General features: G+C 45.8%; 2 protein-coding genes across 2 annotated transcripts in view; both read left to right on the plus strand.

Annotated features, from left to right (window-relative positions):
• The first annotated feature begins 515 nt into the window (after nt 1-515).
• SLC18A3 (solute carrier family 18 member A3) lies at nt 516-2,960 on the plus strand. The gene has a single exon (XM_054637550.2). The coding sequence runs from the start codon at nt 728-730 to the stop codon at nt 2,312-2,314; it is 1,587 nt and encodes a 528-aa protein (XP_054493525.1). The 5' UTR covers nt 516-727; the 3' UTR covers nt 2,315-2,960.
• A 1,374-nt stretch (nt 2,961-4,334) lies between these two features.
• Nucleotides 4,335-17,685, plus strand: part of CHAT (choline O-acetyltransferase) — a 38,312-nt gene continuing 24,961 nt past the window's right edge. The window contains exons 1-5 of the mRNA XM_054637506.2: nt 4,335-4,444; nt 7,358-7,502; nt 13,879-14,070; nt 15,935-16,053; nt 17,483-17,536. Coding sequence (XP_054493481.2) covers nt 7,440-7,502; nt 13,879-14,070; nt 15,935-16,053; nt 17,483-17,536 — 428 coding nt within the window. The 5' untranslated portion in view covers nt 4,335-4,444; nt 7,358-7,439. The remainder of the gene's footprint in view (nt 4,445-7,357; nt 7,503-13,878; nt 14,071-15,934; nt 16,054-17,482; nt 17,537-17,685) is intronic.

Genomic DNA, 17,685 nt, shown 5'->3' on the forward strand with positions numbered 1-17,685 from the left:
TAGCTCAAGTCTCCCCGAGCGCCCCTACACCCTGCCGTCGAGGGCGGACCCGCGCCGCGTGTTGGAGAACAGCCCCGAGCAGCTCTCGGGTTAGACGGCGGCAGCGCAGCGGCAGAGTCCGCAATCGCCGGCATCCGCAGGCGAGCCGGGCGCCGCCGAGGCAGCGGGGACGCAGGGCTGAGAGGACACGGGACCGCTGCCCGCAGCACCGGCGGGCGCACGTCGCCCGGCCCAGGGGGAAGCAACGGAGAGCTCCGGGAGGCTGCCGGGGAGCCGGGCTCGCTACCAGGGATGCCCGGGCGTCCGGGGCCGGCCGCGCCGTCGAGCCACCGCCTCGGGGGCGGTGCCGCATCCCCACCGCCCCCCCAGGCACACCCCCGGGGCGGAGAGCCCCGGCGGCACCCCCGCCCCGCAGCCCCCTTACCGCGGCGGGCAGGGCTGCCGTCCCCGGCGCGGTGCAGCGGGCGGGGCGGGGCGGGGCGCGGAGTGCGGGCGGGCGCGCGGGCGAGCGAGCGGCGGGGCCGGCGCGCTGGCGGGTGGGGTTTCCGTGCGCGGCGCTTATTAGTGTGGTGATGGAGGACCGGCCCCTCGGAGCCGCCTGGCAGCGGCGGCGCGGGCTGACGGCAGCCGCCCGGAGGTGAGCGGCGGCGGCTCGGGCGGCCGAGGCGGCGGGGCCGCCCCCGCCGTGCCCCATGCGGGCGGCGGGGCGGCGGCTGCGCTGAGGGCGATGTCGGAGGCGGGGGGCGCGGGCCGGGCTCGGGCCGCCGTGGAGCGGCTCTCGGAGGCGGTGGGCGAGCGGCGGCGGCGGCTGGGCACCGCCATGGGGGAGGCACGGCGGCAGCGGCGGCTGCTGCTGATGGTGGTGTGCGTGGCGCTGCTGCTGGACAACATGCTCTACATGGTTATCGTGCCCATCATCCCCGACTACATCGCGGCTATGCGCGGCGGCGGGGGCACCGCCGGCCCGTCCGCGCCCGCGGGGGGCAACGGGAGCGGCGGCGGCAACCGGAGCCTTCTGCCTGCGCGGTACCCGCCGGCCACGGGGACCAACGAGGACGTGCAGATCGGGGTGCTGTTCGCCTCCAAAGCCATGCTGCAGCTACTGGTGAATCCCCTCAGCGGCACCCTCATCGACCGCGTGGGCTACGAGGCACCGCTGCTGGCCGGGCTGGCCGTCCTGTTCCTCTCCACCGCCACCTTCGCCTTCGCCGAGAACTACGCGACGCTGTTCGTGGCGCGCAGTCTGCAGGGGCTGGGCTCTGCCTTTGCAGACACGGCCGGCATCGCCCTCATCGCTGACCGCTACGCCGAGGAGCCGGCGCGGAGCCGCGCCCTGGGCACGGCGCTGGCCTGCATCTCCTTCGGCAGCCTGGCCGCCCCCCCCTTCGGCGGCGTCCTCTACGAGTTCGCAGGCAAGCGGGTGCCCTTCCTGGTGCTGGCCTGCGTCTGCCTCCTCGACGGGCTGATGCTGCTGGTCCTGGCGCCGCCCGGTGGCACCGGGGCACGGGCCAACATGCCTGTGGGCACCCCCATACACCGCCTCATGATTGACCCCTACATTGCCGTGGTGGCAGGGGCCCTGGCCACCTGCAACATCCCCCTGGCCTTCCTGGAGCCCACCATCGCCAACTGGATGAAGGATTCCATGGGGGCCAGCGAGTGGGAGGTGGGCCTCACCTGGCTGCCCGCCTTCTTCCCCCACGTGCTGGGTGTCTACGTCACCGTCCAGCTGGCTGCTGCGTACCCACACCTGCAGTGGTTTTACGGGGCCCTGGGCATGGCCATCATCGGTGCCAGCTCCTGCCTGGTGCCCGCCTGCAGGAATTTCGGGCAGGTCATCATTCCCCTCTGTGGCATCTGCTTCGGCATCGCCCTGGTGGACACAGCCCTGCTGCCCACCCTGGCTTTCCTGGTGGACGTGCGACACGTCTCTGTCTATGGCAGTGTCTATGCCATTGCAGACATCTCCTACTGTGTGGCATATGCCCTGGGGCCCATCGTGGCCGGCCAGATTGTGCACACCATGGGCTTTGCGCAGCTCAACCTGGGCATGGGGCTTGCCAACGTGCTTTATGCCCCTGTCCTTCTCTTCCTCAAAAATGTCTGCCAAATGAAACCTTCTCACTCGGAGAGGAACATCCTCCTTGAAGAAGGACCTAAGGGACTCTATGACACCATCAAAATGGAGGAGCGCAAAGGCATGGGCAAAAGCCTCCAGCCAGCGGGCGAGATGGATGAGAACGCCATGGGCTCTTACCACAGAGACCTGAAAGGGGTGTCTGAGGAGGACTCATCTGACTATGAGTACAGTTAGGTTCCCCCATGAGGCCCAGACCCAGGAGCAAGGAGAGACCTGTGGGAGAGAGGCAAAGCAGGGGGAGGAAAATGTTACTGCATTATGTTTCTGTACTGACGTGCAATATCTACAGTTTAACCTTTGTCATGATGTAATGGCTTTCTTCTAGAATTACTTTGAATCGGTATTTCCCTCAGCAAAGTGGAGGGGGTAGGAAATGGGAGATAATACTGAAAAAATTATTGGAGTAATCATTAGCAGAATCTGAGGGGATCGTTCAAAAAAAATGCCAAAAAGAAAACAAAAAACCCAACAGCTTTATAGCTGGGGTATAATTGTGCAGTGTTCTCAAACTGAAACTGTGTGTGACATACTGTATATCTCTGTAAAAATTACAAGAAAAGCAAAAAAGTATGTGTAAAATTTCAAATTGTGTATTCAGGGACTTAGTAAATCTCGTGTACATATACTCAGACTTTCCGTTTGTTTCCTATATTTAAGAAGAGCAACAGCTGTCTCATTTCATTCTTCCCTGGGAATAAACTGAAGTATTGTACCTTTTTTTTCTCTCTTGTGCTGCTCTCCGGTAAGTGCAATATGCTGTATTATGTTGAAGTCCAAGTTACAAGAATAATATGATCTGAATAAACAGAATTGAAGGGGATTGATTGTCTTTTGTTTTGTTTTTGAGGGCTCCTTGAGGGAGGGAGCTGGTTGTGCTCAGTGTAACCCCTAAAGTAACAATTTCCTAGAGCATAATTCTCACTTGCTACCAAAATGGCACAGGAGAAAACCCCAGTACAAAATGTTCTCATTCATTCTTCACAACATAACGGATCTGAGCGAACAACATCACACTGCAACCCTGCTACTGCTTGTTTAAAAACAGCTCCTTGAATTCTCATGTGAATTCAATTTTAATTCCCCACAATAATGAATTTCAATTTTCTAATATTTCAAAAATTACGTCACCAGCAGTTAGAGGTACAATACTGGAAGGTGCCTTTCTCAGTGCTAAATGCTGCCCGAATTAAAAAGCACTCACCTCAGTGACTCGACAGGGATTAAACAAAAACAAAAGATGGGTGAAACGCTTAATTCAAACATTTGCAAAGAGTGGAAACCTTCGATCCATTCACAAGGGAACAAGACTGCATAATTCGCCCTATACATTTCTCTTAATATAAAATAAAATCGTTTATTTTAATTCTTAACCCAAGAGGAAACAAAAATAATTATTGATAATCGCAAGAGGGGTGAAAAGACATTTACAAGCGGCACCTATTAAAGGGCTGCCACCCGTCCCTGGGGATCGGGGCGCCGCGGAGCAGCGGCGGCTCGGTTCCGCCGAGCTGAGCGGGACGCGCGGCTCCGCAACTCCCGCCGGGGCGGTCGAGTCGCTGCTCAGGCGGCGCAAAACTCATGAAGACAGCGGGATGGCGCTTTGGCACGGGGGTTCGGCGAAAGAGCAGTGGCCACCTGCTTCCCTAAACCGCAGCCGCTTCCTTGTGATAAGCGGCAAAAGCGGAGCCTCTCCCAGGCTGCCGTCCCGGGCCGCTGCTGCTGCCGGCCCCAAGGCAGCGTCTGCAGAACCCGGGCCCCTCCCCGGACCGCTGCCGCCCCGTCGCGGCTCCCACCCCTCCTGGCCGTGGTGCCGGCAGCCACCGGCAGCGCCGCTCGCCCGTTCGGCCACCGAGCTTTCAGGAGCCGCAGATGCCCCACGGCGACACTTCTAGACACTGGCGACAATCCCTGCGGCAACGCGGGTCTGCGAGCACAGCAGCCCCTCGGGGCCGCCCTTGCCGCTGCCGAGGCTGACCCCGACGGCCGTAAGAGCTCCGGCGAGCCCGGCTGTCCCCGCCTGCCCTCGGGGGACACGGTCGGCACTGGGCGCAGCAGCCGCAGGGCACAGCGGACGGGCAGCAGCGCCTGTTGCGCGCAGCGGGAGGGGCGGTGGGGCAGGGCAGGGACGGGCCGGGCCGGGCCGGGCGGGGCGGGGAGGAGCCAGCGGCGGCGGAGTTGAGCCGCCCTCCGCACGCCCCCACCCAGAGAGGACCTGGCCGCGGAGGAGGCGGCGGTACCTTGGACAGAGCCGCCGCGACTCGCAGAGCCCGTCCGGCGGCCGCTCCGGAGCTCCCCGACGAGCAGGTAGGGGCGGGCGGGCTGCGCGCCCCGCGCCTGCCGCTGCCCCGACGGCGCGGCTGCGGGAGAGCCTGGGGCCGGGGAGAGCGGGAGCGGGGCCGGCTGGTCCCGCGGAGCGGAGCCCAGCGAGCTCCCTTCGCCAAACTCGGCGGGTTAGGCGGCGCCCACGGGGCCGCCCGTTTTGCCACCGCCCGAGCGTCCCGCCGCGACGGGCGGTTCGGGAGGGAAAGGGCTCCTTCGGGGCTGAGGCTTGGGAAGGTCTCGGGACGTGCCGGCAGCCTCCGGCGGAGCGTGAGCGCTCCCCGACCGCTCCGGCGCTGCCACGGCCCGCAGGGAGCTCACGGCCGGCGACAGGGCGGCTCCTGGCTCCGCTCGCAATGTCCACTGCCGCGGCAGTGCGCGCTTCACACGTGTACCCCTGACAACGCATTCGTTCCTCTTAACTTCACGCATAGGCTCCTGAGAACTTTAAAGCTTATCCTCCTGATAACCCAGAGTGAGGATGAATGGATGGGGACTGAATGTATTCCCCCAACAACACCATATACTCCAAGCTGCCTCCCGAGTCCATCGTGTCAGGAGAACTCAATAAGCACATGGGCTTATTTTAGTCCTCCTCTGCTATCTGCTAACGGAGAGATCAGTGCCTTTTGTTAAGGATTTGAGTTGCTGCTTTGAGCTGTGGGGAAGGCCACCCAGCTCCCCAGCTTGCTGTGACTCGCAGCCACTGTGCTAAGCCGCTCACCCTGGCCCTCCAGCTAAGCCAGCCGTAAATAAAAACAGCTAGGATTATTTTTTTTCTTTTTTTGCCTAATAACTTTGACAATGTACCTCACAGCTTTCTAGAGAGCAACTTTGAAGTCATCTTGAATTTCTGCAGGATTTTCTCCTGTGTCAGTTTTCTTGTCCTTTATTAAGCAAATACAGGATTGGGTGTGATGCTAAGCTGTCAGCACTTGAACCAGAGACAAAGCCTCCGTTCATCCCCGCAACAGAGAAAAGCACAGTTCAGGCTACCACCTCCAAACTCTTTATCACACTGTTTTTACAGATATGCAGGGCTGTTAGTAGTAGCACTTCCCAGAGACACTGAGCCAATAGAGACTTTTAGTCAGCATGACACCATATTGCAGTTTGACAAAAAAGCATAAGGAAAGAAAGAACAAAATTCCTAGCAAAAAGAATACCAGCAGGATTTTTCTTTTAAGGGAGTACAGTTTGAGGGGCTCTAAAGACAAAATGGCTGCTCTGTATTCTGAATGTAGGTGGGGGGCTGAGGCGAGCCCATAAACACCTGGGCAAGCCAACAGTCTGCCAAGAGTTACGGCATGTGCATTATTTGAGTGCTTTGAACCTGTGTTTTAGGAATAGAGTGCATGGCTAAGTGATGAGCCCTGTGCAGCACACGAGGGAGAGTGGAGCAGTACAGTGAGTTAATGTGGCCTTTCCTTGAGGGACATTATCTCTCACCTGGGTTGAAATTGTACACAGATGACAAATCAACACAAGTTTGCTGTGTGGCTCATTGCAGGGCCCCAGGGACATCTCTTAACCTTATACAACCTATTTCACAGCACATGGCCCCACTGACAGCCAGTGCAGGACAGGATCAACACAAGGTGTCAGTGACCACATACACATTGGCAGAGCCATGCTGAAGCTGCAAGGCTGCAAAAGCCAAGCTAATTCCTCAGTAGAGGAATAATCCACAGCCATCTCTGCCTATTGCTAAACAAAACTCTTCAACTCACTTTCATGCACTGTAGAGTATAATCCAAATTGTTCTTAAAAGCTGTTGTGGAAATAATTTCAGTGCCCTGAATGTAATAGTTCCAAAGATTACAGAAAAGTATTATTTTCTATATAGTCAACACACGTTGTCTTTTATATTTTGCATACACATGGTGCAAAGTAATTAAAAGAAAACCAAAACACCTCTAATCCATCAAGATCTGACTGAACACAAAAAATTCCCTCTGCTTTAGCTGTACTTATGTATTGTCATAATTGAAGGACAATCACTTGGTGCAGTCACTAGTATATCAGAAGAAATATGCATGTCAGCCTATCCCTGCACAGAAAAGGAGCGAAGAAGCATCTTTAGAAGTGAAACCAGGATAAGCACAGTACCAGAGAGACACGAGTGGAAGTACTTGCTCTGTCACAGATTACTTCTGTGACTTTTAGCAGGTTAAGCCATCTCCCTGGATAAGTATATGCTATTTGAAAGACTGCTCTACAAAACAGCTCAAACCCAGGGTACAGCACCCCTGTCAGTCCTCCCACAGCCTTCACAGGCAGGCTCACAGGGTTCCCCAGACCCATGCCTCAAAGCACTGGTACCCTGTGATATTCTAGTCTGCAGAGGGAAAAGGCACATCTCCATCAAGCTCCTTTTTACATCTTCTAGCACAGCACCTCACTGTACCCATGGAGCAATGCCATGAAAAATACATTTAAAGGCTGTGGTGCTTTCATATAAAATGGTAAGGGGAAGAAATATAAGATTCTAATATAGAAAACTGCAACATTACTATTACCTGTGTCAACCTAAGTACATTCAAAGAAAAGTCCCCTCTTTCCTCCAGCTAACATATAACAGTAATACAAAGCACACAGATTATGCCACAATAAATTGCAAAGTAAATTGCAGTGACAAAATAAACCATGCTGAGAAGGGACCTTTTATGAGCATCAGATAGTTCTGAATAAATAAATTTATAGCAAAATGAGACAAACAGAATGTCAGAGCAATCTCCACAGGGCTCAGTTTAGCTACTTTGAATCTTGTACTTCTATTTCTCTTCAGGTTTGCATTCTGAAGCTTCTGTGTGTGTTTGCACAGGGAATACTCCCCTCGTAGATTTTGGTTATAAATAATGGGGTACTGACAGGACTTTAAATCTTTTCTATTTCCAGAACTGAGGCATCAGGCTCCCTAAGTGCCCCCAGGTGACTTCAATTTCTGTCCTCAACGAAAGATACCAAAAGAAATGCAGGAATGCCTGACTTAGAAAAAAACATGCAGAAGAACAAGAAAGATACATGCAGTAAAGATGAAAAAGTAAGTAACTATTTCTGGGAAAACAAAAAGGAAAACAATGACTTAACACCTTTTAATTCTGTAAATTAATATCATAATTGTAACCCAAGCTCTGTTCTAGAGCCAATTTCTTCATTTCAGGGAACACCAGTTATCCTGCAACAGTTTATTGCCAGAAACCTTGATCTAACACTAGTGCTTCTCAAATCCAAATAAACTCTTTCTCCCAACATCCTCTGAAGAATTACTGAAGTAAATTAAATATTATTATACAACAAATATTTTTATAGTGCAAAGTCAGAGATGGTATGAAATTATTCATGCTAGTACAGCACTATCAAGCTATCATATATGATTAATTTTCACACTGGTTTAGAAGGTGTTGGGTGTGCATGCCTGTCAATAGTCAGCCTCCAGGGTTTTTTCCTAAGCAGAGTCATGAACTGCACAGGAACCTTACCCAGAAAGATAGGGCCAAAGCCAGGTATCAAAAAGAAATACTAGTTAGCACATCTATTTCCAATGACCAAGAAATCAATGACAGAAGAAATATGTCTTGACCAAACACAGCTTGAAACTGAAGAATTGCCATTCTTTGATTTCTGTGTGTATTATAGGCTAAATTGGATTTGCATTTCCATGAATAACAGGTAATCCTATGACACTTTTCATGAGTATCTAAAATCTTTGGTTTCTAGATAGGGAACATAATGCAGCACTGACCTTTCTGTGGATGTCAAAAGGCAGAGCTGGTACTTGAGTCAGAGGACACCCAGTCCCTGCCAGCTGTTCAGAGCACTTCCTCTACACCCTCCCTCCTTGCATGCACTGGACTAACTCTGAGCAGCAGGTGGAACAGGTAACTGCTAATCCTTTTTTCCACCCAAAATCACACTGCAATCCTACTAAAATGAACGTCCATTACAGCAAGAACTAGCAAAAAAATCTGAACATTGCCTACTTCAGGAGATGGGCAAAAATCAAATTAGAAAAACAAAGCCTCCAAAAGTTTATGGCCTACACTAATCACTAATGGACAAGCATAGCTGCATTAGATTGACCATTTCTCAACTAGGCAACACAGCTCCCTCCCTGAGGAACCACAATTAGAGCATCACAGCCTCTTGCAACTTCCCAGTCTTCCATGAATTACTTCCTTGCTTTGTTTTCCCACTGCCCCCAAAATTGCTTATTGGCAATGGAGAGAGAGAGATGGGGAGACTGAAAGCTGGTCAGAATCCAAACTGATTGTGAACTACATATGCTTATAAACTAATCTAGGAAGGCTAGTAATTTTTTACCACAATGATTGGGTTAATAATGACATAAACAAACTTATACATTTTACAGCATCTCTTACTTGCAGAAGACTTGATGTACTTTTCTTTTCCAGTAGGTCATGATTTAATCTTCAGTTAGTCTTGATTTATTCCTCAAAGTTCTGTCTGTTCTTGCCAAGGCATGCTGATGATCAAATTTCTTATGCTAACCAGGTCCAAAGTCCATCATCTGTCTTGTGTGTCCCCGTATCTCCCTCTTCTCTTTTCAACCAAAACCACTCCTTTAATGGCCTTATTAATTAATCTCTGCACACATTGAAACAAGCAAGATATCACAATTAATACAATTATTACGTAAATCATCACGTATATACCCGTCTTAAAAAGAATCTTTTAGCTAAAAACCTTAGCCACTAAAGGCTCAGGCTTGATCTTTATAAACTAAAAACTTTCCTGATGGCAGCTGCAGGGGGGACATTACTGGATTTAGAAAGATTGCAAGAAGTGTAATTGCACCAAAAGGTTTGATTCTTATACACAAGGTGATAGGGAGAAACATTTTTAAAGTTTTAGACTGATTTTTTCCATGTATTTAAAATTAACACAAAAAATCAATTTTCACAGAACCCAGGGGCTCTAATTCTTGGGGCTCCAAGGGTGCTTCAGGAGGTAAAGGTGTCAAATTTCATTTGATTGGATTTGCTTTAATTTTTTTTTTGTGTAAATATTAGTATAAAGTTCTGGAGGAGCTATATTCCCCCTTAATTTTTTTGTTTTTTAATAGCATGTGTGTTTCTTATTATGAAGGCAATATAAAAGTAAAACAATAAACATAAAAGTAAAAACAATTAACTTATACTAAGTAAAAAATAAATCACATAATATATACAGTTAGCAGCCCATGAGAAATAGAACATGGTAAATAGTGATTAAATAGTGATTTAAAATAATACACTATCAATTTCTTAAATATTGTACTATTACTTAGACTCTGTAGTAATTGGCAAGCTTCATTTTTAAAGTTAGGGCTTGGAGGGTAAGCCCTCCAAGTTCACTTTAAAAAGAGGTTTAGCCATTTTAGGTCCAAATTTGGCAAGTCAGAATGATTTGAGTATAGTTTTGATGTAGAAAACACTTGGTTTTATTGGTTTATTTCTCTACTAGTTAAGGCTAGGACTTGGCCAGGGTCCAGGCTTTAACTCTTTAATATATTTTAAAATCCTCTTTAATATATTTTAAAAACCTCTTAGTAATAGTAGTGAGAAAAATAATATATGTCTTATAAATAGCTATACAACAATATGTGAAGGTTTGTAAATCAGCTAGCTTTGGCATTTTTTCTTTAGCTAAATAGTAGTAAAACAAAGCATTAAACAGATCAGAACTGATAGCAGTCATAATATGAAATTTTTACTCATTCTTCATTACTACTTATAAAAATAAAATAGCAAAAGTTGTTCTTATTTCTATAATAAAATAGTTGTATCTCATAATTTAAATTAGCAAATGTTGACAAAATTCATTTAGGCTTTATGTTATTCACTTGTATAGCAAAGAAATTATATCTTATCATTTAAACAGGTATACTTCAATGAAATTTAAAATTAATGTCACTAAAAATTAACTTCAGTAAAACATAACAAAAATATACTTAAAAGAAGTTAAAGTTAACATTACTGAGACTAAACAAGAATTAATCTTAACAAGAATTAACTTATTTAAACTCTATTATTATAAAAAAGTTACTGAAAATTTGTCATTTACCTTGATGTTTAACTGTTATATGACATCTGTTCTGAAAAATTTATAATAAAATGACCTCACTGAAACTATGGAGTAAAAAGCAAGCATTTAATAAAGCTGAGAGTGGAGTTTTATGTACTAGTTCTAGTTAAGTCTCAAATAACTACTACAAATAAAGTTCAAAGTTTGTCTTGAATGTGATCTAAAGAATCTTGAATTTACGACTTATCTAATTACTCTCAGTGAACTATGCAGTTTTGCTGTGTTATTAATATGTAGGAAGATACCACTTTTACACAAACACCTTTGAATTTTTCTAGTAACAATCCTGTTAAAAATCACAAATCACAAGTTACTAAAATTAGAAGGTAAATGTTAATAGAGTTGGGATAGTATGCAGCATCAGTTGGTATTTTCATGTGCTATAACTTCAGCATGTTGTGCAGGTTAAACCATGCTGGCTGGTGCCAGGCAGTGGGGGACACACCCCCTGCAGCAGCATTTAAAGATTGCTTATATGATAGATTTAAGTTTGGCTTAATAAAGGTAATGGGATATAAACATTGAAGGCTAAAACAATAAAAAAATAATTATATAATTCTAAATAGCTGTACAGAAAAATTCACAAGAAAATACATTGTTAAAAAGGCAAGTAACTGGAAATATAACTGGTTTGACTAAGGCAAAGTGTCCCTCAGGGCTTTAGGTCTGTATCAAGCGTCGCCCTTGATAGCTGGCCTGCTCCTTCCAATGCTTGAAAGTGGCTGGGGCACTTCAGCCAGAGACCATTGTGGAGCATTTCAAAGGTCCTAATGACTCATATACAAAATTTGAATGCATAAAAATTCCCCACTGTGTCAACACATCCCTCCCCCACAAAACCAGGGGGACAGAGAGCCCAAAAGGTTTAACTGTGACAATCTGCCCATCAGGCCCTGCAATGTGCACCAAGTGTTGTCTTTGCAAGCTTTGACTATTCCCACCCACCCCCGAGAGCACTCGAGGCACAGACAGTAATGGCCAATCACTGGGCCATTCCCTCTTTGACATAAGTCACATCTGCTCCAGCACCAAGGAGTCCTGTTAAAATTATATCCCTGCCTTTCAGAGTCACTTTGCATTGGCACGTGGGACACTGAGATGTGATATGTTGTGTCCAAAAAGTCTGCAGGACCCCTGTGGAACCAAACCCCCCTCCCTGCTGTTCAGCTATTGGGGGTGCAGGTAGGGGTGCTGCCAGGAAAAGTACAAGTTGGGCTATATGGCTCCTGGCCAGGACCATGCAGGGCAGCTGGGGGGTCCAAGCCATGATGTTAATTTCCCCAAGGGAGTCAGAGTCAATAGCCCCAGGGAGAACAAACAACCCTGTTATCCAGGTGGATGATCTGCCTATGATCAAAGCATGCATATGCTGTTCCAGTGGTCAGCAAACTCCTGTGGGAAGCAAATGAACAGATGAATTGAGTAATGTTACTGTGATATTGTTTGGTATGTCCAGTCCTGTGCTGCCTGGGGTGGCTGCACACAGGTCAGTGACTGTTGTCCAGCGGGCAGGTCTGTTGGAAGTTGGCAGCTGCTCCTGGTTGCTGTGTCAGCTGTGGGATTTGTGTTGTTGTGTAGTGCTGCTCTGCACTCCAAGATGAGTTCCCCTGTAAAAGCTGGCAATTCTGGTGAAACTTAGAGCGGCACAGACTAGCAAAGTGAGGGCCTTTCCAACAGTGAGGGCACATACCCGGGGCTTTGGGTTTCTGTGCTTTTTGGCAGTCTCTTTTAATGTGTCCAGACTCCCCACAGCCAAAACAAACCAGCTCTTTTCCAGGGGTTAATTTCAGGACAGCAAAATCATCCGCTCTGCCTTGCCCCATGACTTGATGGGTGATTGCCGTGGTGTGTTGTGCTGTTCCCAGGTGGTTGCATGCTTGTATCATTTGGAATAAAGTGGGCTCAGGTTCAGAAGGCAAAGATTTCAAAAGGTGATTACAATCCTCATTGGCATTTTCTGTGGCCAGTTTGAGTATAACTTCTCTTGCTTCTCTTGCTCTAGTGTTTGTTTTAATCTGTCCACAGACTGCATATAGGGCTCTTGTGGACCTTGTTTGATATTTATGAAGGACTGTTCAGGGGTTTTTTGCATCAGGAACCTTAAGAAAGGCCAAACAAGCTGCATTTGTGATACCCTCTAGGGCTTCTCTTGGTGAGGCAGCTTGGCCCAAACACAGTTCTCTCACTGTCAGGATCAGTTCCAGGGGCTCACCGATTGCAGCCAGATAGGCTGTTCCTTCTCACTCAGAGCACCAGTTGTCAGCAGTGGGGAGACTGAGAGCTGGTCAGAATCCAAATTGATTGTGGACTACATATGCTTATATACTACTCTAGGATGGCTAATAATTTTTTACTACAATGATTGGCTTAATCATCACATAAACAAACTTATACATTTTACAACATCTCTTACGTGCAGAAGTCTTGATGTAATTTTCTTTTTCGGTAGGTCTTGATTCAGTTGGTCTTCATTAGTCAGTCTTGATTCAGTCAGTCTTCAGTTAGTCTTGATTTAATCCTCAAAGTTCTGTTTGTTCTTGCCAAGGCATCCTGATGATCAAATTTCTTATGCTAACCAGGTCCAAAGTCCTGTGTGTCCCAATAATTGCTCTGGCTTTTAAATTACTAATTACACTTCACTTGGTTAATTCTAAATTTAAAAACAAAGGAAACGTAATTGCATGGACAGCATGGAACTCTTTTCTTCCCAGATACTATTGCTCCAAACAGGGTAAGGATAAAGGAAGTATAAATGGAAACATTTTATCAAGCCTTCCAGGGGGGTTCCAGACTGACTGACAGCAGAGGTTTGGCAGGGTAAAGTACAAGCTTTTTGAGGACTGTACATAACCAGTACTAATAAACAGGTAGACCTGCATGTTTTCTACTTCTATCATTGTATAACCATTCATATTACCAACCAGACAAGCATTAACCTATGGTTTTACTAACCAAAAGCTAATCACAACTTCTTTAGTAATGAAATACATTAAGATATTATTTTTTATTTTGTAATGTATTTGCAGATTTCCTAGAGCTTAGCTCAGGGTATTTGCTTGCATATGCCTCTTCATCCTAGGATTTCTAGAATTTTTACCAAGGAAAAATGTCCTTGATAATTTTCCACTAGTTCACTGCTCTATCCATTTGAAAGCCTACAAACAGTACATTTGTAGTAATCAGGCCTCTCAACTGCTAAAACAGAATAAATTAATTTTAAAAGGGATGTAACATATTAATCAGCAACAGAAGAAAAGAAAAATAAGAAAACAAAAGAGGACAGATTGGAAACAAGTAGAACTCACCAATATATATTTCTTTTTAATGACTAGGAAGTGCCAAAACTTCCAGTTCCACCACTGCAACAGACCTTACACATGTACCTACAGTGCATGAAGCACTTGGTGCCAGAGGAGCAATTTAAAAAAACCAAGGCCATTGTGGAGAAATTTGGAATTGCAGGAGGCCTGGGGGAATCCTTGCAGAAAATGCTTGAGGAAAGAAGTGAAAAGACAATAAACTGGGTAAGCAAATGCAGTAGAAAAAATAATTGCTGTGTTTGATGATGCTTATTTACAAGTTCTTTCTGATGTTCTCTATGCAATCACTGTTTTCTTTCAGCAGGTCAATGCAAACAGGGGTCATTCTGACAAAGAAATATTTCAGATGTAATAGGCTAGATTTTTAAAATTATGTCAAAATCCATGTCACAGCCATCTACACAAAGGCCTGATCTACTCCAATTATTCTGGAATGGAACACTTCATTATCGGTATTAGTCTTTGCCATTTGTTGTCACACTATACCAATGGAGTGACTTTGCCAAATATGCACATGCATGTATATTCGTGTACATCTATCACACAGACCATGCTGAGACCTTTGCCTTTACAAAAGTTCAGCTTTCTGCTTCCCAAGGCAGGCAAATTAGATAAGCCACAGCTAAAGTAGATTTTACCATTCCACAAAGTCGCAGTTCATCCTGCCCTTATTAACTATGCTAGAATATGGCAGTTGAAAATTAGAGTTTTATCAAAGTCCTTCCATTCCAACAAGGAAAATGATTCTATAGATTCAGTGAAACCCTGCAAGCTTGTTACTGATGTCAGTGAATTCTGGTTCTCCCTTTCGTGTGACACAAAAAAAACTCCATCAACTGCTGCTACAGTCAGGGAAAAAAGGCTCCAGTGCTGTCAGTGCTTTCATTTTAAAAGCAGTGCTTAATTTGTGAACTAAATGCTGCCCAATCTTATTTTCATATTGTGATCACAGAACTTCATGGTGGCTAAACTCACCAGCATTTAAAAAGTGTTCCCAATAAATAATATTCCAGAAGACAACTGCTCATTTGAGCACTTATAGCATGAAAACTACAGAGGAAGGATGCATAAGCACTTTCTGGAATTGTGACAGTTTTAAATACTGGCTGTTAAAATAAATACCTGATTCTTAAGGTAAATTAGAAATGGATTTATTTGAATTTAACTTGCCAGGAGTATATCTCTTGCATGTTCTCCTGAAGACTCCAGAGACTGTGGGGGAAGCATCTGTTCTAACAGCAATGAAATATCTCGGAGGAAAACTTTTTCAACTGATGCATGCATTTGTAATTATTTTTGCATAATTTTGTTGTTGTTTATAGTTACCATATGCAAAGCTTGCCCTCTCAGAAAGGCCATTTGATCTTTTTATGAAAGCCTCCATTTTCCAAGTAATGATTCTTCAATCTCTGCTCAGACATAAAGGAATGCAGTTACTGTTCATATGTGTTTTCAATAAAAATGGTTAGAAATTTAAGGTGTGTCTGTCTGGGTCAAGAATCAGCAATCTGCATTTGTGTCAGTGGACACAAAGGGAATTCTCCAGGGGCCCTATCCACGTGCCACTCACTGCAGGACTAAACCATTAGGCTTGGGAAATTCTTCTCCTGCTCTGTCTTGCTACAGGACAATATCTGATGGTTAGCAATGGAGCATCTTGGCATCATTCACAAATATTTGAGACCCCCTGAGAAAAGGCATCACTGGTAAAACCCTGGCCCTCTCTTAAACATATTCTAATTGCTATGCAAGAGTTAACATGTTGTATTCAAATATTTTCTGGTTTTAGAGAGAAGCAAACAACAAAATACCCAAAGCACCACAATCTGGAGCTTATGTAGTTTTTAATGGAACGCACTGTAAATTGCCATTGATTGAGAAATAGGATTATGGAATTGCGGCTGACTTCTGCTGAGCTGAGGTCACAGAACCCAGACTGAAAATGCTCAGCAGCTCCATTAATCAGAGCCCATGGCTGACACCAGGAGCACCAGGCACTGTCCCCTCACCCCAGATTGGTTTTCTGTGTGCTGTGGCAGCTTTAAGACATTGTGTCCCCTTCCCTCAGGTGTTTCACTACTGGCTGGATGACATGTACCTCAACAACCGCCTGGCTCTTCCAGTCAATTCCAGCCCTGCAATTATTTTTGCTCGTCAGCATTTCAAGGACATAAATGACCAGCTGAGGTAATGTATTACGACTTTGCAGCTTTTGCTAAATGAAAGGATATTTTAAATGTACAGCTTTTTGCAAAAAGACAATCAACTTTCATTAAAAAATAAGGGCTGTAGCCATTAAAGTGATTTCCTACGAGGCCTGCTGACTGAGGACAGTGCTTCTGGGGTAACTCATACTGATATTCAGAAAGAAAGATGTCATTACTATTACATTTATTGCATGAAAAAAATGCCAAGGGATTTATATTTTTAAGGAATATTTACAAAGATTTTACTGTATATGATTCAAGTAAACCACTTTGTGATGAAAAAAAAAATACTAATTTCTGACACACAGTTTCAAGGAAAATAATCCTTAACGTGGCTTCATTATGACTCGTAGCCACCCTGCAAACTGAAAAGGCCACGCTGGCATTAAATTGTCCCTCTCAGATGCACAAAAGGGCACCAGAAACACAGGGGATCTAAGAATAAGAATTCAGAAATCATTCTTCCCCAAGAACACTGCTTCCTTCAGGCCCATCAGTCCCAGCTCTGAACTGATCTTTCTACTTTGAGCTGTTGTAGGCAATTACTATAATTTAAAAAGTGAGAAGGTAAGCACGTAGCCAAGCACAGAATATACCTCTCCAGACACCCTTAAAACAGGATTCCATTCTTCAGCCTTTGCCAAAACATTCTTCCTTTTTAAACCAGTAAAAATCTACCTTCATACACTGCAATTTTCCTCTTTGCTTTTAGCACTCTCTAGCTGCTCATTACTGAAATAATTAACTGCATATGAATTTATGCTATTATAAAACAGCCAGAACCTTAAAACAAATATGCATTATTTTAAAATTTTGCATAGACAGCTAATGCATCTTTTTACTTTACTTTAAACATAACTATAAATGCTTTCATTCATTACGTACTAAATTTATTGTGCACACAGCTTTCAAAAAAACTCCACTTTGCATTTTCTAATGCACATGCTTTAACAAGGAAATCTTTTTCTCAGAGCCTCCCATTCTGACACAGTGCGAACGGACAATGTCAGGAAAAAAAATACACCTGTCCACAGCTCTGCAAAAAGAATATCTGCTTAGGACAGGAAGTACTCTAATGCTGGACAGGTTATGAGTATTGATATTGAAACCCATGTGAGGATTCTATTAAATATTCAGTCTCTGCTCCCATTCTCTAAATAAGCACTTTCAGGCTTCCTCCTGTGGTAGTCTGTTTAACCATTTGAAGGGACTGTCTCTGAGATTTCATATTTCTCTTGACATGAATTAATTTAGGTTTTGGGTGGGGGCAGGGAGCTCTTCTTGCCAAGCCAGAAGACTTTCTCTCCTTATGCTTTGTCATCAATCATTCGGGCTATCCTCTGTCTCCCAGAAACAGCCAGTGTTGCCAAATGACAAAAGACTGATGTCACTCTGTCTGCTACTTGCAGGTTTGCTGCCAATCTCATTTCAGGAGTGCAAGACTACAAAGCTTTACTGGACACGTAAGTGGCTTGGAAGGAGAGCTTGAGTATCCACAGGGCTTCTGATTTGAGGCTGCTCTCAGTACAAAGCTGGGCTGTATTGCACCTCTCCACCATGGGGAAGGGCTGGGGCTCCAGCATGCTTCAGGGCCAGTGCTTCAGCAATATTT

The sequence above is a fragment of the Agelaius phoeniceus genome, chromosome 9 (genome assembly GCF_051311805.1).
Source record: "Agelaius phoeniceus isolate bAgePho1 chromosome 9, bAgePho1.hap1, whole genome shotgun sequence".
NCBI classification, from domain to species: Eukaryota; Metazoa; Chordata; class Aves; order Passeriformes; family Icteridae; genus Agelaius; species Agelaius phoeniceus.